Source organism: Bombina bombina, chromosome 4, assembly GCF_027579735.1.
Source record: "Bombina bombina isolate aBomBom1 chromosome 4, aBomBom1.pri, whole genome shotgun sequence".
NCBI lineage: Eukaryota > Metazoa > Chordata > Amphibia > Anura > Bombinatoridae > Bombina > Bombina bombina.
Window position 1 is genome coordinate 7329428 of NC_069502.1, and position 26786 is coordinate 7356213.

At 42.3% G+C, this 26786-nt stretch overlaps 1 protein-coding gene across 1 annotated transcript in view; it reads right to left on the bottom strand.

Annotated features, from left to right (window-relative positions):
- Nucleotides 1-7105, bottom strand: part of LOC128656783 (vomeronasal type-2 receptor 26-like) — a 121670-nt gene extending 114565 nt beyond the window's left edge. Inside the window, exon 1 of the mRNA XM_053710929.1 lies at nt 6908-7105. Within this exon, the coding sequence (XP_053566904.1) occupies nt 6908-7105 (198 nt within the window). The remainder of the gene's footprint in view (nt 1-6907) is intronic.
- Nucleotides 7106-26786: the final 19681 nt, after the last annotated feature.

The following is a 26786-nucleotide window of genomic DNA, read 5'->3' on the forward strand; positions in this document are numbered from 1 at the left end:
GTTCTCTTCAAAAAGCAGGAATTTAAGCTTAGGAGCTGGCCCATTTTTGGTTCAGCACCTGGGTAGTGCTTGCTGATTGGTATAGCCAATGTAGCCACCAATCAGCAAGCGCTAACCAGGGTGCACCAAAAATGGTCCGACTCCTACGCTTAAACTACTGCATTTTCAAATAAAGATACCAAGAGAACGAAGAAATTTGATAATAGAAGTAAATTAGAAAGTTGCTTACATTGGTATGCTCTATCTGAATAATGAAATAAAACATTTGGGTTTAATATCCCTTTTAAATATAAAACACAGGAATGGACAGTACTCACAGACTGGACTGTGTACACATCCTAAGCCACAGCTGAAAAGTTCCCAGTAACCTAGGCAGTTAACCCCAGAGCAGCCTGGGTGACAGGCCCACGGGGAAGCATTACAAACATTATCAACACAACACACAGAAAACCTGACACTCACCAGCAGATTCACAGTAATGTTTAAAAGCAAAACTGGGGGAAGTCAGTTACATTTGATGCCAAAAGATCATGTCCAGGACCACAACAAGGTCTCCCCCTTCCTGGGACCCTAAACCAGCACCCACACAATGCATACTAGAAGTTACGCTCGTATATTTCTGCCTTCGCCCGTAGTTTTTTGGGCCATAGGCAGGTATACCAAACCAGCGCAGTTTGGTATCCAATATACAGCGTAAGGACTTACGTGGCGTAAATGGAGAAATCTTACTCCATTTTCACCTCGCCACAAAATGCAGCCGTAGTAAGCCTTACGCTGTCTATTGGAGCCCCGTAACTCCCTAAACTACCTGCAAAATAAAACCTAACACCTAACGCATGCGCAATGTCTATCTACCTGTCAACCGCGATCCCCCGCTGCAATCCCTAATAAAGTATTTAACCCCTAAACCGCCGCTCCCGGACCCCGCCGCCACCTACATTAAAAGTATAACCCCCTAATGTGATCCCCCTACACCGTTGCCAGCTACATTACATACCCCCTAATGTGATCCCCCTACACCGTCGCCAGCTACATTACATACCCCCTAATGTGATCCCCCTACACCGTCGCCAGCTACATTACATACCCCCTAATGTGATCCCCCTACACTGTCGCCAGCTACATTACATACCCCCTAATGTGATCCCCCTACACCATCGCCAGCTACATTACATACCCCCTAAAGTGAGCCCCTACCCCACCGCCATCTACCTTACCTACCCCCTAAAGTGAGCTCCTGCCCCGCCGCCATCTACCTTACCTACCCCCTAAAGTGAGCTCCTGCCCCGCCGCCATCTACCTTACCTACCCCCTAAAGTGAGCTCCTACCCCGCCGCCATCTACCTTACCTACCCCCTAAAGTGAGCCCCTTACACCGCCGCCATCTATTTTATAAATATTAACCCCTAATTTAATCCCCCTACACCGCCGCCAGCTATATTAACTATAATAACCCTAATTATAGGGTTATTGAATCAGCCAATCAGATTGAAGTTCAATCCGATTGGCTGAATCAATCAGCCAATCGGATTGAACTTGAATCTGATTGGCTGATTAAATCAGCCAATCAGATTTTTCTACCTTAATTCCGATTGGCTGATAGAATCCTATCAGCCAATCGGAATTCAACGGACGCCATCTTGGATGACGTCATTTAAAGGTACCTCATTCCTCATTCAGTTTTCGTGCCGGATGGATGCTCCGCGGTGGAGGAGCGAAGAAAGAAGATTGAAGATGCCGCTTTGCTTGAAGACATCGCCGGATGAAAGAAGACTTCACTGCCGCTTGATTGAAGACATCGCCCGGATGGAAGAAGACTTCTCTGCTGCTTGATTGGACATCGCCCGGATAGGATGAAGAGTTCTACCCAGCTGGGTGAAGACAAGGTAGGGAGAACTTCAGGGGGTAGTGTTAGGGGTATGTGGGTGGTGGGTTGTAATGTTGGGGGGTGGTATTGTATTTTTTTTTACAGGCAAAAGAGCTGTTTTCTTTGGGGCATGCCCCGCAAAAGGCCCTTTTAAGGGCTGGTAAGGTAAAAGAGCTGTGAACTTTTTTAATTTAGAATAGGATAGGGAATTTTTTTTTTATTTTGGGGGGGCTTTATTATTTTATTAGGGGGCTTAGAATAGGTGTAATTAGCTTAAAAATCTTGTAATTTTTTTTTATTTTTTGTAATGTAGTGTTTTTTTTTTTTGCAATTTAGTTTAGTTTATTGTATTTTAGCTTAGATATTTGTAGTTTTATTTAATTTATTGATAGTGTAGGTGTATTTGTAACTTAGGTTAGGATTTATTTTACAGGTAAATTGGTAATTATTTTAACTAGGTAGCTATTAAATAGTTATTAACCATTTAATAGCTATTGTACCTAGTTAAAATAAATAGCAAGTTACCTGTAAAATAAATATAAACCCTAAAATAGCTACAATGTAATTATTAATTACATTGTAGCTATCTTAGGGTTTATTTTATAGGTAAGTATTTAGATTTAAATAGGAATATTTTAATGAATAATATTAATATTAATTAGATCTATTTTAATAAGAATTTAGTTAGGGATGTTAGAGTTAGATAGGGTTATTATACTTAATATATATATATATATATATATATATATAAAATATAATAACGATATTAACTATATTAACCCTAATATAATTAGGGTTAATATAGTTAATATATATAATATAATAACTATATTAACTATATTAACCCTAATATAATTAGGTTTAATATAGTTAATATAGCTGGTGGCGGTGTAGGGGGATTAAATTAGGAGTTCATATTTATAAAATAGATGGAGGCAGTGTAAGGGGCTCACTTTAGGGGGTAGGTAAGGTAGATGGCGGTGGGGTAGGAGCTCACTTTAGGGGGTAGGTAAGGTAGATGGCGGCGGGGTAGGAGCTCACTTTAGGGTGTAGGTAAGGTAGATGGCGGCGGGGTAGGGGCTCACTTTAGGGGGTAGGTAAGGTAGATGGCGGCGGGGTAGGAGCTCACTTTAGGGGGTAGGTAAGGTAGATGGCAGCGGGGTAGGAGCTCACTTTAGGGGGTAGGTAAGGTAGATGGCGGCGGGGTAGGGGCTCACTTTAGGGGGTAGGTAAGGTAGATGGCGACGGGGTAGGAGCTCACTTTAGGGGGTAGGTAAGGTAGATGGCGGCAGGGTAGGAACTCACTTTAGGGGGTAGGTAAGGTAGATGGCGGCGGGGTAGGGGCTCACTTTAGGGGGTAGGTAAGCTAGATGGCGGCGGGGTAGGGGCTCACATTAGGGGGTTATAGATTTAATATAGCTGGCGGCGGGGTCCGGGAGCAGCGGTTTAGGGGTTAATAATGTTATTAGTTGTGGCGGGGTCCGGGAGTGGCGGTTTAGGGGTTAATACATTTTTTATTGTTAGGATAGTGAGGGGGGATAGCGGATAGAGGGTTAGACATGTCGGGCTATGTTTAGGAGGCATGTTAGACAGTACGGGAGATTTAATAACTTTAGTCAGGTTTTGTAGGCGCCGGCAGTTTCTAAAGTGCTGTAAGTCACTGGCGACTCCAGAAATTTGTGCTTACGCAGATTTCTGGACTTGGCTGGTTTGTCAGACTTATGGCACTTTAGCCTCTGACGGCGCCGTATATAGGTTAGCTCGAGTTGCGAGCTGAAACTATGGGTGGCGGGGGTTCCCTCGCTTGCGCCGCAAACTACGATCTTTATCGGATCGCGCCCCAGCTGCTTTTAAATCTGAGGCTTGAGGGCTCCAATGTAATGATGATTGATCACTCTCTATTGCAGGAGTTGCTATTCTCTGACCGCCATTGTCTCCACATATATCAATGTGTTTTTCTGATGGTTACTCCAGAGTGCGGAATGCAATACCTATTCAAAGAGCTTGTATCCTCATAGTTAGGATATTATTTTAGGGCCATTTAGTAACTTTTGACAAGTTATTAGAACAGGAGCTCCTAAAACCTGCATCTGCTCAGCTCGATAGTTGGCTCCGCCCCAGCAATGTAAAATTTTAATATATTGAAGTATATTGAACTAAGTATGCAAGATGGGCATCTGAAATTGTGAAAAAGCACACGAATAGCAATCTATTTGTGAACTTAAAAAAAGAAAATATATTGTTAATGTTATAATATCAAAGTGTTATAATTACTTGCCAGAACTGGAAATAAAGAAAAGATAGAGCCAGATTTTGGTTCTCATTGTTCAACAGTTACTGCCTCTCATTTTCCCATGTTCAAGACCGGTAACATTTTGGGGGCTCATCCGGGATGCATGGTGCCACAGGTGAGAGGGAAGCGTGAGACCAAGAAGAACCTGAGTGGTGCTACAAGGTGAGCTGTGAGTATCGCCTGCCTGGTGAGTGGAAGTCTTCAGGTTCCAGCAGAGATGGCATCTCCTTTTTGTGCACTGTTGTGGGACATGCAAAAGCAACTTCATCTGCTTAGTAAAAAACAGCTTTATAGAGTCGGTCTTTCATAGGAAGATGAAAGAGACATTGAAGTTACATCAGTTACCAGTACTAATGAACCTGAACTTGTTGAATTGATTGTGAACTACATGAGAAGTGATCAGCTGAAAAGTCTTGAAGATCTAGATATGTCTTGTCTACTCAGTCATCATCAAGGACAAGATTGATGAACTGAAAACCAACAAGGAGAGTACAGAAGTCATGGACATTGACAGTAACAAAGAGGCAAGTAGTGGGTTCTCAATGATAGAGTAGGTATCTTGGATGGTTAGACTAACTGATGTTGCTGCCTTATTGCCATGCATAGAATTCAAAATGCATGGTGGTGTCATTTCAGATTGTGGTTCAGACATGAGTTACAAAAGTGTATGTAAAAAAATGATGAGGGACTGAAAGAAAATAATCTGAAATCATATGCACAGTGTTAAGAATGATCAAACCAGGTAACTTTAAAGACATGTTGACCAACAAAGATGATCTCACTGTTGCAGAATTGAAAAGGTTCTTGAAATCACATATGAGAGAACAAAGTTTTACTGATTTGTTTTAGGAGCTTATCAATGCTAAACAGCTAAATAAAGAAACACCATAGCAGTTTGTCTATAAGTTAGTGGGGTTGAAAAAGAAAGTTGTTTCTGCCTATAAACATGTTGGGTCAGGGTTTAACTATGACAAAAGACTGGTGCAGGGGGTATTCCTTTCTATACTGTATCAGGGGCTAAATGAGAAAAAATATAATATCAGATTAGACATTATGCATTACATCTCTGACTTACCAGTGACTGACAACTTTATCCTAGAGCAGGTCACAAAAGCAGCCAATGGAGAAACAGAGAGGCACAAGCATCTAAGCACTGTAGATAGACACAAGCTTCTGGACTGTTAGTTCTTCTCAGGCACAAAAGGATAGTGACAAAAAACTTTGAAAAGATGATGAGACCTACTGCCACAATTGAAAACCAAACTGCTATGTCATTTACAGATTCTCAAGTCCCAGATAAAGCTGAAAGCAAGCACAGATGTGACAACTGCATCCAACTAGGTTGTGACTGTTGCCTTTGAGTCTGCTGTGGCCAGGTAGGACACAGAGCGGTTTGCTACTTAAAGAAAATAAAGAGCCAGAATGGTAACTGCTTTTGCTTCTCATTGTTCTACAGTTACTGCCTCTCATTTTCCCAGATTTGAGACCATTAACCCATTATTAGAATAAATGTATTTAGTGCTGCTATATAATAAAATATTAGCCTAGTATTAGTGTTTTTTAAAAAAAATTAACATTGTTTTTGATTTATTGCTATAACATTATAAAATCTTTCATATTTTACAAATATTAATTACAATTATATATCATTAATAGATTATATGGCTTTGACATTATAGTATGTTTTAGTTTAGAAATATATCATCAGTAGCAGTTATTACAACCCAGGATTTAAAAATATCAACACCATTTTCTGTATTACAGAGTTTGATATGCTGGGCAAAACAGAGAAGGAATGCAAGAATTAAAAATAACAATTCTAACATATTTTTAAAATTATATCAACCATATATTCAACTGATGCAATGAACTGTCTAAGATGAACTTAATAATGATTAAAATAATAGATAATGCCTTCCATTACCATTCTATGGGGCCAAATTATCAAGGTCTAAAGAGCACTGCTTCATAACTTGTCCACCTGCTCTGAGGCTGTGGACATCAATCCACCTGATCCTTTACAATCGGGCTGATTGACACCCCCTTCTAGCCCACCTTTCTCCAGCTGTGATAAACAGAGCTTTATTGTTCATACAGGGTCCATAGGAAAAGCAACATTTCAGGCTAACACATAGAGACCCATTTATCAAGCTCCGAATGAAGCTTGAGGACTCATGTTTCTGGCGAGCCTGCAGGCTCACCAGAAACAGCAGTTTAAAGCAGTGGTCTAAAGACAGCTGCTCCATAACCCTGTCCGCCTGCTCTGAGCAGGTGGACAAAGATCACCACAATTCAACCCGATCATGTACGATTGGGTTGATTGACACCCCTGCTGGTGGCCGATTGGCCACGAATCTGCAGGGGCCTGCTGGTGCAATGCTGAATACGAAGAGCGTATTGCTCTCCGCATTCAGCGAGGTCTGTTGGACCTGATCTGCACTGTCGGATCAGGTCAGACAGACCTTTAATACATAGGCATCTTAGACTTTTTCAAGCTTGAAGCTTGAAAAAGGGTTAAGTGTTAGCCTGAAACATTTCTTTTTCTATGGACCCTGTATGAACAATAAAGGTCTTTTTATCACAGCTGGAGAAATTAATTTGTTTGTGGACATTCTTGCAGGCTTGGTAAGACTTCTCCGTGTTCCTGTGACTAGTGAGTGCTGTTTTCTATTTCTCTGTTCAACTATACATCCTCCCCTATGTTGTCCCTGGCCCACATGGCCCTGCCTGTCCTGCCCCTGTCCCACCTGGCCATTCCCTTCCAAGTCCTGTCCCAGCCCAGCCATCCCACCTCCACCCAGTCCCTGACCCTCCCCATCATGGCCCTTTCCCTCCCTATTTCCTTGAGTACCCCAGTTCCCCTTATCCCTTCGTCCCACCTTTTTCCCACTCCTCTCCCTGCCTACCCCACTCCTCTGACCATTACCCCACACTCCATGGCCCATATATCCAGGTGTCCTTCCCAGCCACAGATGTAAGTATAAATCTAATTTAACCATAGACAAATTCTTCTTAAAGGGATGTTGTACACTACATTTAATTTTTTTAATATTTTGTAGATTATGCATTTATATCGACAATTTGGGAGTGTTTCTGTAACAATGTATAGTTTTGTTTATTTTTTAATAGACCAATCGTCTCGGGGATTAATTTGGTAACTAGTAATAAATTAGTATATGTGGACTGGTATTTACAAACCAACGGTCAAGAGTCTACAATCCTATTGAAAAGATACAGAGGATACCATTAGTAGGGTTAAAATGGAAAAAAGATTATTTATGGATTTCATGCGATGTGTCGTCACTCTATACAAGCATTCGCCACAAACAAGGTGTTGAATCTTTTCTGAAAAAAAAAGCCAGTCCTGGAATATGCCTGATACACATGGGGTATTCCTGGGGAAGTCTATAGAGTATATCCTCACTCACAATTATTTTTTGTTTGAGGATGTATTCTATAGACAGATCCAGGGCACTGCCATGGGCACTACTATGGCACTCTTTTATGCCAATATTTATATGGGAACATTTGAAGAGGAGAAGAGTTGGGGTTTGGTCTGCAAATAGTTTGGCTCTTAGGTTTACATGCTAAGGGGTTTGTGGCAGATAGCAATGGAGGAGAGGAACTGGTATTAGGAAATATTAGTGTAGGTTGTAAGCATCCCTGAACATTAGAGTCTTTAGGGAGCACTTGAAGCTTTCAAAACTAGGGGAGAGGGAGGCAGAGATAGGAGCCAGTCTGGAGAAGTCATATAAATGGGAATGTGAGGAGAGTAGGAGTTAGTGAGCAGAGAAAAGTGGACGGGAGGGAGAGTATCTGGAGACAATGTCTGAGATATAGGGGGAGCAGTGAAGTTGAGGGCTTTTTATGTAAGTGTCAGAATTGTGTGTTTAATCCTGGAGGCAAGAGGAAGCCAATAAAGGGATTGGCAGAGAGGTGCAGCAGATGAAGAGCAATGTGTAATGAAGATAAGCCTGGCAGAGTCATTCATTGTGGATTGTAAAGGAGCCAGGTGGCAGCTAGGGAGACCAGAAAGGATGGAGTTGCAGTAGTCGAGGCGGGAAAGGATGATACAGTGAATTAAAATCTTAGTTGTGTCTTGTGTAAGGAAATGTCTAATTTTGGAGATGTTTTAAGGTGGAAGTGGCAGGATTTAGCCAAGGCCTGAATGTGAGGTGTGAAAGAAAGATCTGAGTCAAGTGTAACCCCAAGACATCGGGCATGCGGGATAGGGGTAATGATGGAGTTTTCGACAGTTATAGAGTGATGGGGTGGAGATTTGAGAAGAAGCAAAATTAGTAGCTCAGTTTTGGAGAGATTTAGCTAAAGTAAGTAGGAGGACATCCATGAAAAGATGTGAGAAAGACAGTTAGTGACACAGGTTTGCAAGGAAGGAGATAGGTCTGAAGCAGAGATGTAGATTTTGGTGTCATCAGCATACAAATGATATTGAAACCCATGTGACTTTATTAAGTAACCTAATGATGACATGTAGATTGAGAAGAGAAGGGGATCGAGGACAGAATCTTGTGTTACCTCAACAGAAAGTAGTAACGGGGCAGAGGAAGACCCAGAGAAGCCTACACTATAGGTACAGTTAGACAGGTAGTTAGAGAACCACGAGAGGGCTGTGTAATGAATGCCGAAGGATTGGAGGGTTTGGAGCAAAAGAGGGTGGTCAACAGTATCAAAGGCTGTAGACAGATCAAGGAGGATAAGCAGAGAGAAGTGGCCTTTGGATTTTGCTGTAAGTAGGTAGTTGGTAGCCTTAACGACTCCTGACTCTGTGGAGTGATGGGTCTGAAAAATTCAGAAATCCAGATTGCAGGGGGTCAAGGAGGGAGTGTAATGTAAGGAAATGGGATAGGCATGCATATACTAGCTTTTCAAGAAGCTTTGAGGCAAGAGGGAAATTGGGCGGTAGTTGGATTGGGAGGTTGGATAGAAAGAAGGTTTTTTGAGGATAGGTGTGATCAGTGCATGTTTTAGAGATGAGTGAAATATACCAGTGCTGAGGGAGAGGTTGATAATGTGTGTGTCAAGGGGTAAAGGTAGAAGAGAGGGAGTGGAGTAGCTGTGAGGGAATTGGGTAGAGGTGACAGGTAGTGAGGGTAGAGCGCAGTATAAGTGCAGAAACTTCTTCCACAGGGGCGAAAGAGCTAAATATAAGGCTATGTGGGCTTTGGTTGATTGCAAGCTTTTGAGGGGGTGAGAGACTGGAAGTGTATTATTGTCAGGTTGTCATCCTCTCTATGTATACAACATTACAAACTTGTCTCACTTTAGGACCCAGCAGCTTACTCTCAACAGCTTTATAAGGCTCACCTGCCTTATTCTCATTGCTTAGTATTGGAGACAGATAGTATCCTTACAGCCATCCTCTACCTGAAGAGCTATTTTACAAGCTCCCTCTTGATCCAGCTTATTTTGTGAACGCTGTTTACAAAGCACCTACTGCTTCATCCTCACAACCTCCACGCCTCACTCTGAGCTGCAGCATTCTCCTTCTTGCAACGGCCGCAACTTACACTTAAGTTTATACCGGTAAGAACATCTGCTACATGTATACATTTCTTGTGGAAAGTGTTAAGCTGCCATATATGAACTTAAAAGCGCTTGGATAAAAATATATGCATATATTACAAGGACTGTTATCAGAATCTCTGCAAACAATCTCTCTAAATTTAAAATCCATTTTGTGCACACTACAAAAAGCACTCTTGGCGCTTCATTATAGTTAAGCTGACAGCTTGTAATATTTCCTAGTTATAAAGGGCTGTTATAACTTCTCTATTTCAGACTGCAGTTTTCAGTAATACTGATATTTGGTTTTGTATTTCACATTTGAACTGTTTGCTAGTTTTCCTGCCACACCTATTCAGTGTATCAATATACACATGTGGTGGCTATAGGAACTACTAACAAACGCCTTCAATATATTATATCCTGCTGTTTTATGGACTCAACTATGCTGCCAGATTTCTCTATGCTGCATCCATTAACCACTTCAGCAACATACACAAATTTATCTAGCTAAATCCCAGCAGTTGTGGTTCACTTGTCTAACATGGCCCAAACATTCTAAATTCTTTTAGATATATTAAGGTTGAGCCTGACAGAATACTAAGCCAATTACAACATGGACCCAGCTGGGATCAACGCCCATATGCAGACATTAAACCAAAGGGTTGATATACTAACAGAAGGTTTAAATACACTCAAGGCTGAGAATGATACATTAAAAGCATATATTAGGGATGTTGTTGATAAAAGACTTCCCATAATAGAGCCTCAGGTCAGTCCTCCTGAGAAATTTCATGGTGATAGGTCTCTCTATAGAGATTTTAAAAATGCCTGTTTACTAATGTTTTCTCTCAGACCCCACACTTACCCTAACGATAGAGCTAGGGTTCTCACGGTTATATCTTACCTAAGGGGAGAGCCCCGCACGTGGGCTAATGCTTATTTTGAGAGCAATGATGATATATTGAATTCCTTAGAATTTTTTTTTACTGCGATGGGTCAACTCTATGAGGACCCATACAAACAAATCACTGCAGAAAATGCTATGAGAAGTCTTACACAAAAGAAAAGAGTAGTTCAAGACTACATTACTGACTTTAAAAAATGCGCAAAAGATACTTTATGGAACGATATTTCATTGAGAAATCAATTCAGATTAGGTCTCTCTGATGGAATAAAAGATGAACATTCTAGATTAGAGTTACCACCTACACTTGAGGAATTAATGACCCTTACTATAACAATAGACAGACGTCTTAGGGAACGACAGCAGGAGAGGTCTTATCACGACACATACCCAAAGAAACAGACAACACCTCACATAGTCAAACCTACATCTGAACCTATGGACATAGGTATGATAAAAGGTCCTCTGTTGCCTGAGGAAAAGATCAGGAGAAGAAGAAACAACCTCTGTTTGTATTGTGCATCTGATAACCACACTGTCAAAGAATGCCCAACTCTCCAGAGGCAAAACAAGGGTAAGACTATTATGCAACCATTCTGCTGCAGTACTCTGATACAACCATCATCCTACCTAAATTTATCCCTTCTATTACAGTGGGACCATCACCGAGTCAACGCTTCCGCGATAATTGACTCAGGAGCAACAGCCTCATATATAGATAAACAATTCACACATGTAAATAAAATACCTTTGGTGCACAAACGGACTCCAGTTTCTTTGAGAGGCATTGATGGCAATCCCATCACTTCTGGCCCAGTAGAATTTCAAACAATCCCCCTACTAGTAGTGACCGCAGAACATCACAGGGAGTATATTACATTCAATGTTATCTCCTCGCCTATTTCACCCATAGTTTTAGGCATTAGTTGGCTCACTACACATAATCCTCACATTAACTGGGCTAATCAATCCCTTACGTTTAATTCCAGTTTCTGCTTGTCTACCTGTTTTCCAGTCACTCAGTTTTTTACAAACCACTGAAGACTTCCAGGATGTCAACATTCCTGAAGTTTACCAGGATTATGCCGATGTGTTTAGTAAAACAGATTCTGAAAACCTGCCTTCCCACAGGAAATATGATTGCCCGATTGAAATCATACCAGGCTCTGAAATTCCTTCCGGGCATATATTCCCTCTATCAGAGCCAGAGCTCAAACACTTGAAATCATACCTTGATGAAAATTTAAAAAAAGGATTTATACGTCCTTCCACATCTCCGGCCAGTGCCGGTATATTTTTCGTAAAAAATAAAGATGGGTCTCTTAGACCAATTGTCGATTACAGGCAGTTAAACAAAATAACAGTCAAAAACCGTTATCCCCTGCCCCTCATTCCAGAACTCATAGAAAGATTGGAGGGGGCTAAATTCTTCACAAAATTAGACTTAAGGGGTGCATACAATCTCATACGGATTAGGTCAGGCGATGAATGGTTGACGGCATTTAGGACCCGCTACGGCCTATTTGAGTATGTCGTTATGCCGTTTGGCCTTTGTAACGCCCCTGCAACCTTTCAGCACCTGATCAATGACCTATTCAGAGATATCTTAGATGTCTATATAGTTATTTACTTAGATGACATCTTAATATACTCTAAAACTTATCAAGAACATGTCCTCCACGTAAGACAAGTCCTCTCTAGGCTAAGAGGTAACCATCTATATGCAAAAGCTGAAAAATGTTTGTTTAACTCACAGTCTATATCATTTTTGGGTTATGAAATAACTTCTTCTGGTATTCGTATGGAAAACAAAAAGATAGAAGCTATTCTAAACTGGCCTATTCCCAAAACTAAACGCCAGGTACAATGCTTCATGGGTTTCGCGAACTTCTACCGCAAGTTCATAAAAAACTTTTCAAAACTCGCAATACCTTTAGCAGTCCTAACAAGAGCGAATACACCTTTTAAATGGACCCAGGAAGCTCAAACTGCTTTTGACTTCTTCAAACAAAGATTTACTACAGCACCTATTCTGCGTTTCCCCAATATGAAACTTCAGTTCATACTGGAGGTTGACGCCTCCAACCTCGCCATTGGGGCCATCTTGTCACAGAGAGAAGATTTAACAAAACCTCTGCATCCTGTAGCCTTTTATTCCCGTACTTTAAATACAGCTGAACAAAACTATGCAATTGGTGACAAGGAACTTCTTGCAATAAAACTTTCATTAGAACATTGGCGTCACTTGTTGGAAGGGGTCACCATTCCTACATTAATTTACACAGACCACAGGAATTTGCAATACCTGAAAAGTACTCGTACCTTGTCAGCTAGACAAGTCAGATGGAATCTTTTCTTCTCTCGCTTCAACTTTCTTATCACTTACCGACCTTCTGGAAAAAACCAGAAAGCTGATGCTCTTTCCAGAATTGCATCTGAGACTTCAGTATCCACAACGGAACAATCTATTATCCCAAAGGATAAATTCCTTCTATTTACTTTTGAATCTTTACCGACAGTCCTGAAAGAACAAAACAAAGATCACAATAAACCATTACATATGATACAACTCCATCCAGACGGTTGTTATTACCATGGTTCAAAACTATACATTCCACCATCACTCAGACCCTCGCTACTTCGCTCTGTCCATGAATCATCTCTAGCGGGTCATCCTGGGGTTACCAAAACCCATGAGTTAGTCACAAGACACTACTGGTGGCCTCATTTGTATAAAGATATCAAAGAACACGTTCTTTCTTGTCCTGTCTGCACTATCTCTAAAAGAGATAAACATCCACCTTATGGCTTGCTCATGCCTTTACCTACCCCTACAAGACCATGGTCTGAAATCGCATTGGATTTCATCGTCGATTTACCTGTGTCATCCAGAAACACTACTATCCTCGTCGTAGTGGATTTATTTACCAAAATGTGCCATTTTATACCCTTTACAAAACTACCAACTGCAATGGAGACCATACATTTATTGCTTAATCATGTATTCAAGCATCATGGTCTTCCCACTACCATTCTCAGTGACCGTGGTACACAATTTTCCAGCAGATTATGGCAAGAATTTTGCAAAACATTCTCTTTACAAAGAAAACTCACTACAGCCTACCATCCTCAGGGAAACGGTCAAACCGAAAGGTGCAACCAGTGGTTGGAACAATTCCTCAGGTCCTTCTGTTCTTCCCAGCAACATCACTGGTCTGACTTTATATCCTATGCTGAATTCTGTTACAATAATACGCATCATTCTGCAATTAATCAAACACCCTTCTTTGCTAACTATGGATTTCATCCTCGGTTCCACCTACTGCCAACATCTGATACCTTATCGCCCAGTATTTCCCAATTATCTGAAGATATCTCTTCGAATATTGAATTAGCTATAGTTAAAGCCAAGGATCAGTACAAGAGGTATTATGATCGCCGAAGATTGCCTGCTCCTCACTACTCACCAGGTGATTTGGTCTGGCTTTCCACCAGAAATATGAAATTGAATACACCCTCGAAAAAACTCTCTCCTCTGTTTTTTGGTCCATACCCTGTTGAGAGAGTTATTAACCTCAATGCTGTTCGTTTGACCTTACCGAATTCCCTTAAAATCCATCCGACATTTCATGTTTCCCTGCTAAAACCCTATAAGGAGCTCCGAGCCTCGACTACTGTAACTCCTCATCCTACTGTTGCTATAGACCCTAACCTAGAATATGAGGTTTCCTCTATCTTGGACTCTCGTCGAAGGAATGGTCGGTTGGAATATCTTATACACTGGAAAGGTTACTCTTCTGATGAAGACTCCTGGGAACCGGCCTCTAACATTTCTGCTCCTCGACTTGTATCCCGGTTTCACCAACGCAATCCGGATAACCCTCGACCCTGAGCACCGGGAGTTGCTCCTTGAGAGGGGGGTCCTGTCAGGTTGTCATCCTCTCTATGTATACAACATAACAAACTTGTCTCACTTTAGGACCCAGCAGCTTACTCTCAACAGCTTTATAAGGCTCACCTGCCTTATTCTCATTGCTTAGTATTGGAGACAGATAGTATCCTTACAGCCATCCTCTACCTGAAGAGCTATTTTACAAGCTCCCTCTTGATCCAGCTTATTTTGTGAACGCTGTTTACAAAGCACCTACTGCTTCATCCTCACAACCTCCACGCCTCACTCTGAGCTGCAGCATTCTCCTTCTTGCAACGGCCGCAACTTACACTTAAGTTTATACCGGTAAGAACATCTGCTACATGTATACATTTCTTGTGGAAAGTGTTAAGCTGCCATATATGAACTTAAAAGCGCTTGGATAAAAGTATATGCATATATTACAAGGACTGTTATCAGAATCTCTGCAAACAATCTCTCTAAATTTAAAATCCATTTTGTGCACACTACAAAAAGCACTCTTGGCGCTTCATTATAGTTAAGCTGACAGCTTGTAATATTTCCTAGATATAAAGGGCTGTTATAACTACTCTATTTCAGACTGCAGTTTTCAGTAATACTGATATTTGGTTTTGTATTTCACATTTGAACTGTTTGCTAGTTTTCCTGCCACACCTATTCAGTGTATCAATATACACATGTGGTGGCTATAGGAACTACTAACAAACGCCTTCAATATATTATATCCTGCTGTATGGTTTTATGGACTCAACTATGCTGCCAGATTTCTCTATGCTGCATCCATTAACCACTTCAGCAACATACACAAATTTATCTAGCTAATTCCCAGCAGTTGTGGTTCACTTGTCTAACATGGCCCAAACATTCTAAATTCTTTTAGATATATTAAGGTTGAGCCTGACAATTATTGAGAGCTTATTTCATTTCTGATAGAATTGATTTTTTTAATTGAAGTGGCTGTCAAAATCTTGAGCTGACAGAGAAGTTGTGTTAGGAGGTCGGGTGGGCAGAGAAGAGTGTTGAAAGTGGAGAACAAAAGTTTCGAGTTTGAAGAAATAGTGGAGATAAGGGTAAAGAAGTAATGTTGCTTGTAAAAATTAAGGGCAGAGTAGTAGGAGTTCAAGATGAACTTGTAGTGAAGAAAGACAGCTGAAACGATTTTCTCCAGTGTCACTTAGCAGTATTATTATTATTCTTTATTTATAAAGCGCAAGCAGATTCTGCAGCGCTGCCCATTGGTACAAAGATAAAAGTACAGCGGAAAAACAATACATTAAGAGACAAAATTTTACAGACAGATACAGGGAGAATTGAGGGCCCTATTCCCATGGGAACTTACAATCTAGATGGATAGGAGGGTGGGAAACAGGAGGTGAGGACTGCAAAGGTGGGAATGATATTAGTGGGGAGATGTGGACAACTGTTGGGTTAGTGAAGTTCATTTGTTAATGAGTCGGGTGATAAGCTTCCCTGAACAAAAAGGTCTTTAGAGAATGTTTAAAGGAGGAGAGGTTAGGGGAGAGACTGACGGCTCGAGGAAGTACGTTCCAGAGGGTTGGAGCCACACGAGAGAAGTCCTGTAGTCTAGCATGAGAGGAGGAGATCATAGAGGACGCAAGGAGCAGGTCATTGTAGGATCTTAGGGGGTGGGCTGGACTATATTTGCTGATGAGTGAGGACAGGTAGGGTGGGGCAGCATTGATGAGGGCTTTGTAGATCAGGGTGAGAATTTTGAATTTAATTCTGCTGTGAATGGGGAGCCAGTGAAGGGACTCACAGAGAGGTGCAGCAGAAACGGAGCATCGAGAGAGGTGGATTAGCCTGGCAGATGCATTTAGGATAGATTGAAGGGGAGAGAGGCAGGAGAAAGGGAGGCCAGTTAGCAAGTTATTGCAGTAGTCAAGTTGGGAAATTACCACGGAGTGGATAAGCAGTTTAGTAGTTTTGTCACTCAGAAACGGATGCATTCTGTAGATATTGCATAGGTGGTTGCGGCAGGATGAAGAGAGCAGTTGGATGTGGGGAATGAAGGACAGATTTGAGTCAAGTGTGACTCTGAGGCAGCGGACTTGGGGTGATGGGGAGATAGTGGTGCCGCCAACAGTGATGGAAAAATTAAAAACTGTAGTAGAGTTAGAGGGGGGGATTAGAAGTAGTTCGGTCTTGGCCATGTTTATTTTTAGGTGGTGAGAGGCCATCCAGAAGGAAATGCCAGATAAGCAGTCGCTGATGTGAGAATTGACAGAAGAAGAGAGTGCAGGGGTGGAAAGGTAGCTCTGGGTGTCATCAGCATAGAGGTGGTAGTTGAAGCCATAGCTGTTGTTTTACCCAGCAAAGAAGTGTAAATAGAGAAGAGTAGAGGACCCAGGACAGAACCTTGAGGTACTGCAACAGACGAGGCAATGGAGAGGAGGAGCCACCAGCAAAAGAGACGGAGAAGGATCTGTTAGAGAGATAAGAGTAAATCCAGGAGAGGGCAGTGTCACAGAGCCCCAGAGAGCTGAGAGTCTGTAGGAGAAGGGTATGGTCAACAGTGTCAAAGGCAGCAGAGAGGTAGAGTAAGATGAGTATAGAGTAGGAGCCTTTGTTTTTAGCAGAAAGGAGATTGTTAGTAACCTTGGTGAGGGCAGTCTCAGTTGAGTGTTGGGGATGGTATCCAGATTGCAGGGGAACGAGCAGTGAGTTGGAGGAGAGGAAGTGGGTTAGGCGATCGAAGACTAGTTTTTCAAGGATTTTTGAAGCTAGCGGGAGCAGTGATATGGGGCAGTAGTTCGCAGGAGAGTTAGGGTCAAGGGAGGGTTTTTTGAGGATGGGGTGACCTTTGCATGTTTGAAGGAGGCAGGGAATGAGCCGGTAGAAAGGGATAGGTTCAATATGTGGGTAAAAGCCGGAGTGAGGGTGGGAGATAGAGAAGGTATTAGATGTGAAGGATTAGGGTCAAGTGGGCAGGTAGTGAGGTGTGAGGAAGACAATAGGGAAGCCACTTCACTCTCAGTGGTTGGGAGGAGGATGCAGAGAGTGGCAGTGGGGGTGACTGGGAGTGAAGTTGGGAGATTACAGGCTTGTGTTGGGATGGTAAGTATTTTATTGAAAAAGTAGTCAGCCAGGTCTTGAGCACTGAACGCAGATGAGGGGGGTGGTGCAGGTGGGTAGAGAAGAGAGTTGAAAATGGAGAAGAGCCTTTTAGGGTTTGAGGAGTAAGTGGATATAAGAGAAGAGAAGTAGGTTTGCTTAGCTAAGTGAAGGGCAGAGGTGTAAGAGTAAAGGATGAACTTATAGTGCATGAAATCAGGTTCAGAGCGGGATTTTCTCCAGGCACGTTCAGCAGTGTGGGAGCAATTCTGTAGGTGGCGTGTTTGCTGGGAGTGCCAGGGCTGGAGCTGATGATATGGGGCTTTGCGAAGTTGGGGCAGAGCGAGGGTGTCAAGTGCAGAGGAGAGAGTATTGTTGTAGTGGGTTATGGCAAGGTCAGGGCAGGATATCGTGGAAGTGTGGAGGAGGCGTATTTTAATAAGGTTGGAGAGTTGGGGAGGGGTGTGCAGATTTCTACAGGTGCGGGGGCAGGATTAGGTTTATCCTGTATATTAAGATTAAAGGTGAGCAGATGGTGGTCTGAGATGGGAAATGGGCAACCGTCAACCTCTGGGAGAGAGCAGAGATAGGAGAATACCTGATCAATAGAGTGTCCGTCATGGTGGGTAGGGAATAGGGTGGATTGTAATAGGCCGAAGGAGTTTGTGAGTGAAAGAAGTTTAGAGGCAGCAGGGGCAGATGGGTTGTCAATGGGGATTTTGAAGTCCCCCAGATTTAGAGCAGGTGTATTTGTAAAGAGAAAGTAAGGAAGCCAGGCAGCAAAGTTGTCAAGGAATTGGGAGGTTGGTCCAGGGGGGCAATAGATAACTGCCACTCTGAGAGAGAGGGGGGAGACCAGGCGAATGCAGTGGACTTCAAAGGAAGAAAAGGAGAGAGATGGAAATGGAGATAGGTACTGATAGGAGCAGGAGGGGGAGAGTAAGATGCCAACACTGCCACTGTGTCTCTCACCTGGCCTAGGTGTGTGGCTTAAGTGAAGCCCAACATGTGTGAGAGCAGCAATGGAAACCATATCAGAGGAAGATAGCCAGGCTTCAGTAATTGCTAAAAGGTTAAAATCATTGGAAACCAACAGGTTGTGAACGGTTGTAAGTTTGTTACAGACAGCGAGCATTCCAGAGGGCACAAGAAAAGGGAGAGGATAAGCCCTGTGAGTTAATAGAGATGAGATTGTTAGTATTGCATGACCTAGGGTTTTTGCAGTGGGAGACAGAGTGAGAGTGTAAAAGTGTGGTGATTGCTGCAGGGCCAGCGTTAGGAGAGACATCACCAGCAGCAAGCAGAAGTAGCAGTGAGAGTGACAGAAGGTGAGAGTGAGATTTGTAGGAGCACGTATGACTAGACACAGGAGAGTTAGAGGGGGAAGTGTTTCTAAGGAAACAGAGTAGTTCATGAGAGGACAGCATAGGGGATGAGAGAAGGGAGGGTGAGATATGGATAGTGTGGGGGTTGTTGTTATTGTTATAGGGACATGCAGTGAGTTTTAGGAGAAGGGCAGTCAGAGAGAGCAGAAAATACATAGAGAGCATTGTGTAGGTGTATAGTTAGTAAGTTTAAGTATGGGAACATCTGTGTAGGTACCATGTCAGAGGAATATGCCAGGGTTGAGGGTGAGTGTATGATTTCTGAGCTATAATAGGAGGGGCCAGATTGTCAAGGACCGACGTACGGGTTTAATTATAGTGGCAGATAGATTAGATCAAGGGAGTGGCCATCTTTTTGAGTAGGAGAGTCAGTCCATTTTGACAGACCAAAAGAGGAAGTGAGTTGCAGATGTTGTTTTATAGAGGAGGCAGTGGGATTGTCAAGAGGGATGTTGAAGTCACCAAGAATGAGGTTATTACAACCCAGGATTTAAAAATATCAACACCATTTTCTGTATTACAGAGTTTGATATGCTGGGCAAAACAGAGAAGGAATGCAAGAATTAAAAATAACAATTCTAACATATTTTTAAAATTATATCAACCATATATTCAACTGATGCAATGAACTGTCTAAGATGAACTTATTAATGATTAAAATAATAGATAATGCCTTCCATTACCATTCTATGGGGCCAAATTATCAAGGTCTAAAGAGCACTGCTTCATAACTTGTCCACCTGCTCTGAGGCTGTGGACATCAATCCACCTGATCCTTTACAATCGGGCTGATTGACACCCCCTTCTAGCCCACCTTTCTCCAGCTGTGATAAACAGAGCTTTATTGTTCATACAGGGTCCATAGGAAAAGCAACATTTCAGGCTAACACATAGAGACCCATTTATCAAGCTCCGAATGAAGCTTGAGGACTCATGTTTCTGGCGAGCCTGCAGGCTCACCAGAAACAGCAGTTTAAAGCAGTGGTCTAAAGACAGCTGCTCCATAACCCTGTCCGCCTGCTCTGAGCAGGTGGACAAAGATCACCACAATTCAACCCGATCGAGTACGATTGGGTTGATTGACACCCCTGCTGGTGGCCGATTGGCCACGAATCTGCAGGGGCCTGCTGGTGCAATGCTGAATACGAAGAGCGTATTGCTCTCCGCATTCAGCGAGGTCTGTTGGACCTGATCTGCACTGTCGGATCAGGTCAGACAGACCTTTAATACATAGGCATCTTAGACTTTTTCAAGCTTGAAGCTTGAAAAAGGGTTAAGTGTTAGCCTGAAACATTTCTTTTTCTATGGACTCTGTATGAACAATAAAGGTCTTTTTATCACAGCTGGAGAAATTAATTTGTTTGTGGACATTCTTGCAGGCTTGGTAAGACTTCTCCATGTTCCTGTGACTAGTGAGTGCTGTTTTCTATTTCTCTGTTCAACTATACATCCTCCCCTATGTTGTCCCTGGCCCACATGGCCCTGCCTGTCCTGCCCCTGTCCCACCTGGCCATTCCCTTCCAAGTCCTGTCCCAGCCCAGCCATCCCACCTCCACCCAGTCCCTGACCCTCCCCATCATGGCCCTTTCCCTCCCTATTTCCTTGAGTACCCCAGTTCCCCTTATCCCTTCGTCCCACCTTTTTCCCACTCCTCTCCCTGCCTACCCCACTCCTCTGACCATTACCCCACACTCCATGGCCCATATATCCAGGTGTCCTTCCCAGCCACAGATGTAAGTATAAATCTAATTTAACCATAGACAAATTCTTCTTAAAGGGATGTTGTACACTACATTTAATTTTTTTAATATTTTGTAGATTATGCATTTATATCGACAATTTGGGAGTGTTTCTGTAACAATGTATAGTTTTGTTTATTTTTTAATAGACCAATCGTCTCGGGGATTAATTTGGTAACTAGTAATAAATTAGTATATGTGGACTGGTATTTACAAACCAATGGTCAAGAGTCTACAATCCTATTGAAAAGATACAGAGGATACCATTAGTAGGGTTAAAATGGAAAAAAGATTATTTATGGATTTCATGCGATGTGTCGTCACTCTATACAAGCATTCGCCACAAACAAGGTGTTGAATCTTTTCTGAAAAAAAAAAAGCCAGTCCTGGAATATGCCTGATACACATGGGGTATTCCTGGGGAAGTCTATAGAGTATATCCTCACTCACAATTATTTTTTGTTTGAGGATGTATTCTATAGACAGATCCAGGGCACTGCCATGGGCACTACTATGGCACTCTTTTATGCCAATATTTATATGGGAACATTTGAAGAGGAGAAGAGTTGGGGTTTGGTCTGCAAATAGTTTGGCTCTTAGGTTTACATGCTAAGGGGTTTGTGGCAGATAGCAATGGAGGAGAGGAACTGGTATTAGGAAATATTAGTGTAGGTTGTAAGCATCCCTGAACATTAGAGTCTTTAGGGAGCACTTGAAGCTTTCAAAACTAGGGGAGAGTCTGGTAGAGGGAGGCAGAGATAGGAGCCAGTCTGGAGAAGTCATATAAATGGGAATGTGAGGAGAGTAGGAGTTAGTGAGCAGAGAAAAGTGGACTGGAGGGAGAGTATCTGGAGACAATGTCTGAGATATAGGGGGAGCAGTGAAGTTGAGGGCTTTTTATGTAAGTGTCAGAATTTTGTGTTTAATCCTGGAGGCAAGAGGAAGCCAGTAAAGGGATTGGCAGAGAGGTGCAGCAGATGAAGAGCAATGTGTAATGAAGATAAGCCTGGCAGAGTCATTCATTGTGGATTGTAAAGGAGCCAGGTGGCAGCTAGGGAGACCAGAAAGGATGGAGTTGCAGTAGTCGAGGCGGGAAAGGATGATACAGTGAATTAAAATCTTAGTTGTGTCTTGTGTAAGGAAATGTCTAATTTTGGAGATGTTTTAAGGTGGAAGTAGCAGGATTTAGCCAAGGCCTGAATGTGAGGTGTGAAAGAAAGATCTGAGTCAAGTGTAACCCCAAGACATCGGGCATGCGGGATAGGGGTAATGATGGAGTTTTCGACAGTTATAGAGTGATGGGGTGGAGATTTGAGAAGAAGCAAAATTAGTAGCTCAGTTTTGGAGAGATTTAGCTAAAGTAAGTAGGAGGACATCCATGAAAAGATGTGAGAAAGACAGTTAGTGACACAGGTTTGCAAGGAAGGAGATAGGTCTGAAGCAGAGATGTAGATTTTGGTGTCATCAGCATACAAATGATATTGAAACCCATGTGACTTTATTAAGTAACCTAATGATGACATGTAGATTGAGAAGAGAAGGGGATCGAGGACAGAATCTTGTGTTACCTCAACAGAAAGTAGTAACGGGGCAGAGGAAGACCCAGAGAAGCCTACACTATAGGTACAGTTAGACAGGTAGTTAGAGAACCACGAGAGGGCTGTGTAATGAATGCCGAAGGATTGGAGGGTTTGGAGCAAAAGAGGGTGGTCAACAGTATCAAAGGCTGTAGACAGATCAAGGAGGATAAGCAGAGAGAAGTGGCCTTTGGATTTTGCTGTAAGTAGGTAGTTGGTAGCCTTAACGACTCCTGACTCTGTGGAGTGATGGGTCTGAAAAATTCAGAAATCCAGATTGCAGGGGGTCAAGGAGGGAGTGTAATGTAAGGAAATGGGATAGGCATGCATATACTAGCTTTTCAAGAAGCTTTGAGGCAAGAGGGAAATTGGGCGGTAGTTGGATGGGGAGGTTGGATAGAAAGAAGGTTTTTTGAGGATAGGTGTGATCAGTGCATGTTTTAGAGATGAGTGAAATATACCAGTGCTGAGGGAGAGGTTGATAATGTGTGTGTCAAGGGGTAAAGGTAGAAGAGAGGGAGTGGAGTAGCTGTGAGGGAATTGGGTAGAGGTGACAGGTAGTGAGGGTAGAGCGCAGTATAAGTGCAGAAACTTCTTCCACAGGGGCGAAAGAGCTAAATATAAGGCTATGTGGGCTTTGGTTGATTGCAAGCTTTTGAGGGGGTGAGAGACTGGAAGTGTATTATTGAGAGCTTATTTCATTTCTGATAGAATTGATTTTTTTAATTGAAGTGGCTGTCAAAATCTTGAGCTGACAGAGAAGTTGTGTTAGGAGGTGGGGTGGGCAGAGAAGAGTGTTGAAAGTGGAGAACAAAAGTTTTGAGTTTGAAGAAAGAGTGGAGATAAGGGTAAAGAAGTAATGTTGCTTGTAAAAATTAAGGGCAGAGTAGTAGGAGTTCAAGATGAACTTGTAGTGAAGAAAGACAGCTGAAACGATTTTCGCCAGTGTCACTTAGCAGTATTATTATTATTATTCTTTATTTATAAAGCGCCAGCAGATTCTGCAGCGCTGCCCATTGGTACAAGGATAAAAGTACAGCGGAAAAACAATACATTAAGAGACAAACTTTTACAGACAGATACAGGGAGAATTGAGGGCCCTATTCCCATGGGAACTTACAATCTAGATGGATAGGAGGGTGGGAAACAGGAGGTGAGGACTGCAAAGGTGGGAATGATATTAGTGGGGAGATGTGGACAACTGTTGGGTTAGTGAAGTTCATTTGTTAATGAGTCGGGTGATAAGCTTCCCTGAACAAAAAGGTCTTTAGAGAATGTTTAAAGGAGGAGAGGTTAGGGGAGAGACTGATGGCTCGAGGAAGTACGTTCCAGAGGGTTGGAGCCACACGAGAGAAGTCCTGTAGTCTAGCATGAGAGGAGGAGATCATAGAGGACGCAAGGAGCAGGTCATTGTAGGATCTTAGGGGGTGGGCTGGAGTATATTTGCTGATGAGTGAGGACAGGTAGGGTGGGGCAGCATTGATGAGGGCTTTGTAGGTCAGGGTGAGAATTTTGAATTTAATTCTGCTGTGAATGGGGAGCCAGTGAAGGGACTCACAGAGAGGTGCAGCAGAAACGGAGCATCGAGAGAGGTGGATTAGCCTGGCAGATGCATTTAGGATAGATTGAAGGGGAGAGAGGCAGGAGAAAGGGAGGCCAGTTAGCAAGTTATTGCAGTAGTCAAGTTGGGAAATTACCCAAAAAAAAATGGAGAAGAGCCTTTTAGGGTTTGAGGAGTAAGTGGATATAAGAGAAGAGAAGTAGGTTTGCTTAGCTAAGTGAAGGGCAGAGGTGTAAGAGTAAAGGATGAACTTATAGTGCATGAAATCAGGTTCAGAGCAGGATTTTCTCCAGGCACGTTCAGCAGTGTGGGAGCAATTCTGTAGGTGGCGTGTTTGCTGGGAGTGCCAGGGCTGGAGCTGACGATATGGGGCTTTGCGAAGTTGGGGCAGAGCGAGGGTGTCAAGTGCAGAGGAGAGAGTATTGTTGTAGTGGGTTATGGCAAGGTCAGGGCAGGATATCGTGGAAGTGTGGAGGAGGCGTATTTTAATAAGGTTGGAGAGTTGGGGAGGGGTGTGCAGATTTCTACAGGTGCGGGGGCAGAATTAGGTTTATCCTGTATATTAAGATTAAAGGTGAGCAGATGGTGGTCTGAGATGGGAAATGGGCAACAGTCAACCTCTGGGAGAGAGCAGAGATAGGAGAATACCTGATCAATAGAGTGTCCATCATGGTGGGTAGGGAATAGGGTGGATTGTAATAGGCCGAAGGAGTTTGTGAGTGAAAGAAGTTTAGAGGCAGCAGGGGCAGATGGGTTGTCAATGGGGATTTTGAAGTCCCCCAGATTTAGAGCAGGTGTATTTGTAAAGAGAAAGTAAGGAAGCCAGGCAGCAAAGTTGTCAAGGAATTGGGAGGTTGGTCCAGGGGGGCAATAGATAACTGCCACTCTGAGAGAGAGGGGGGAGACCAGGCGAATGCAGTGGACTTCAAAGGAAGAAAAGGAGAGAGATGGAAATGGAGATAGGTACTGATAGGAGCAGGAGGGGGAGAGTAAGATGCCAACACCGCCACTGTGTCTCTCACCTGGCCTAGGTGTGTGGCTTAAGTGAAGCCCAACATGTGTGAGAGCAGCAATGGAAACCATATCAGAGGAAGATAGCCAGGCTTCAGTAATTGCTAAAAGGTTAAAAGCATTGGAAACCAACAGGTTGTGAACGGTTGTAAGTTTGTTACAGACAGCGAGCATTCCAGAGGGCACAAGAAAAGGGAGAGGATAAGCCCTGTGAGTTAATAGAGATGAGATTGTTGGTATTGCATGAACTAGGGTTTTTGCAGTGGGAGACAGAGTGAGAGTGTAAAAGTGTGGTGATTGCTGCAGGGCCAGGGTTAGGAGAGACATCACCAGCAGCAAGCAGAAGTAGCAGTGAGAGTGACAGAAGGTGAGAGTGAGATTTGTAGGAGCACGTATGACTAGACACAGGAGAGTTAGAGGGGGAAGTGTTTCTAAGGAAACAGAGTAGTTCATGAGAGGACAGCATAGGGGGTGAGAGAAGGGAGGGTGAGATATGGATAGTGTGGGGGTTGTTGTTATTGTTATAGGGACATGCAGTGAGTTTTAGGAGAAGGGCAGTCAGAGAGAGCAGAAAATACATAGAGAGCATTGTGTAGGTGTATAGTTAGTAAGTTTAAGTATGGGAACATCTGTGTAGGTACCATGTCAGAGGAATATGCCAGGGTTGAGGGTGAGTGTATGATTTCCGAGCTATAATAGGAGGGGCCAGATTGTCAAGGACCGACGTACAGGTTTAATTATAGTGGCAGATAGATTCGATCAAGGGAGTGGCCATCTTTTTGAGTAGGAGAGTCAGTCCATTTTGACAGACCAAAAGAGGAAGTGAGTTGCAGAAGTTGTTTTATAGAGGAGGCAGTGGGATTGTCAAGAGGGATGTTGAAGTCACCAAGAATGAGGGCAGGGGTGTCTGAGGAAAGGAAATAACGTAGCCAGGAAGCAAAGTGAACTAGAAATTGAGTTGAGGAGCCAGGGGGCGGTATATGACTGCAACACGTATAGAGAGGCGAGAGAATAAGCGAATCATGTGGGTTTCAAATGAGGAAAATGTGAGGGAAGAGATGGGTTGTATTTGTTGAAAGGTACAATGAGAGGAAAGTAAAATGCTAATCAAACTGTTATTTTATTGTCAATATATGGCCTACTTTTAAAGAATTTTACAGTAAAATATTTTGTAAAATTAACGAAACATTAAGTAACTTAAAAATTATTTCATGAGGCAGGTTAAACATATGATGAGAAAATAAATGAGCATTTTACATATTTAATGTAAAAAGCTTTGTTCTTGTGTCATCCTTGCTTTATAAGGATATATAGTTAGGCTCTGGAGCAAGAAACTAGCTGCTGAGTTTTGCTTGTGCATTTATGCCTTATATCATTGGCTTAACAATTAAATAAAATAACTTACAATCAATTGTCCATTGTCTTTTCATTTAAAAACAACAATAGACTCTTTAAAGGGACATTAAATCTTTATTTTATGATTTAGAAAGAGCATACAATTTTAAACAACTTTCTAATTGACTTCTATTATCTAATTTGCTTCATTCTCTTGATATACTTTGCTTAAAAGCATATCTAGATAGGCTCAGTAGCTGCTGATTGGTTGCTGCACATAGATGCCTCGTGTGATTGGCTCACCAATTGTGCATTGCTATTTCTTTAACAAAGGATATCTGAAGAATGAAGCAAATTAGATAATAGAAGTAAATTGGAATGTTGTTTAAAACTGTATTCTCTACTTGAATCATGAAAGATTTTTTTCGGGGTTTAGTGTTCCTTTAATCATCATTATTTAGAACGTATTAAATGAATGTAACTTTAACATGTTAAAACCAAAATATTACAGATATCTGCATTTTAAACTATTCTAAAACAATCTTGAAGGAAGACATGTTGGCTTCATGTCCATTTACAAATATTAAAAATAAAATTCTGATT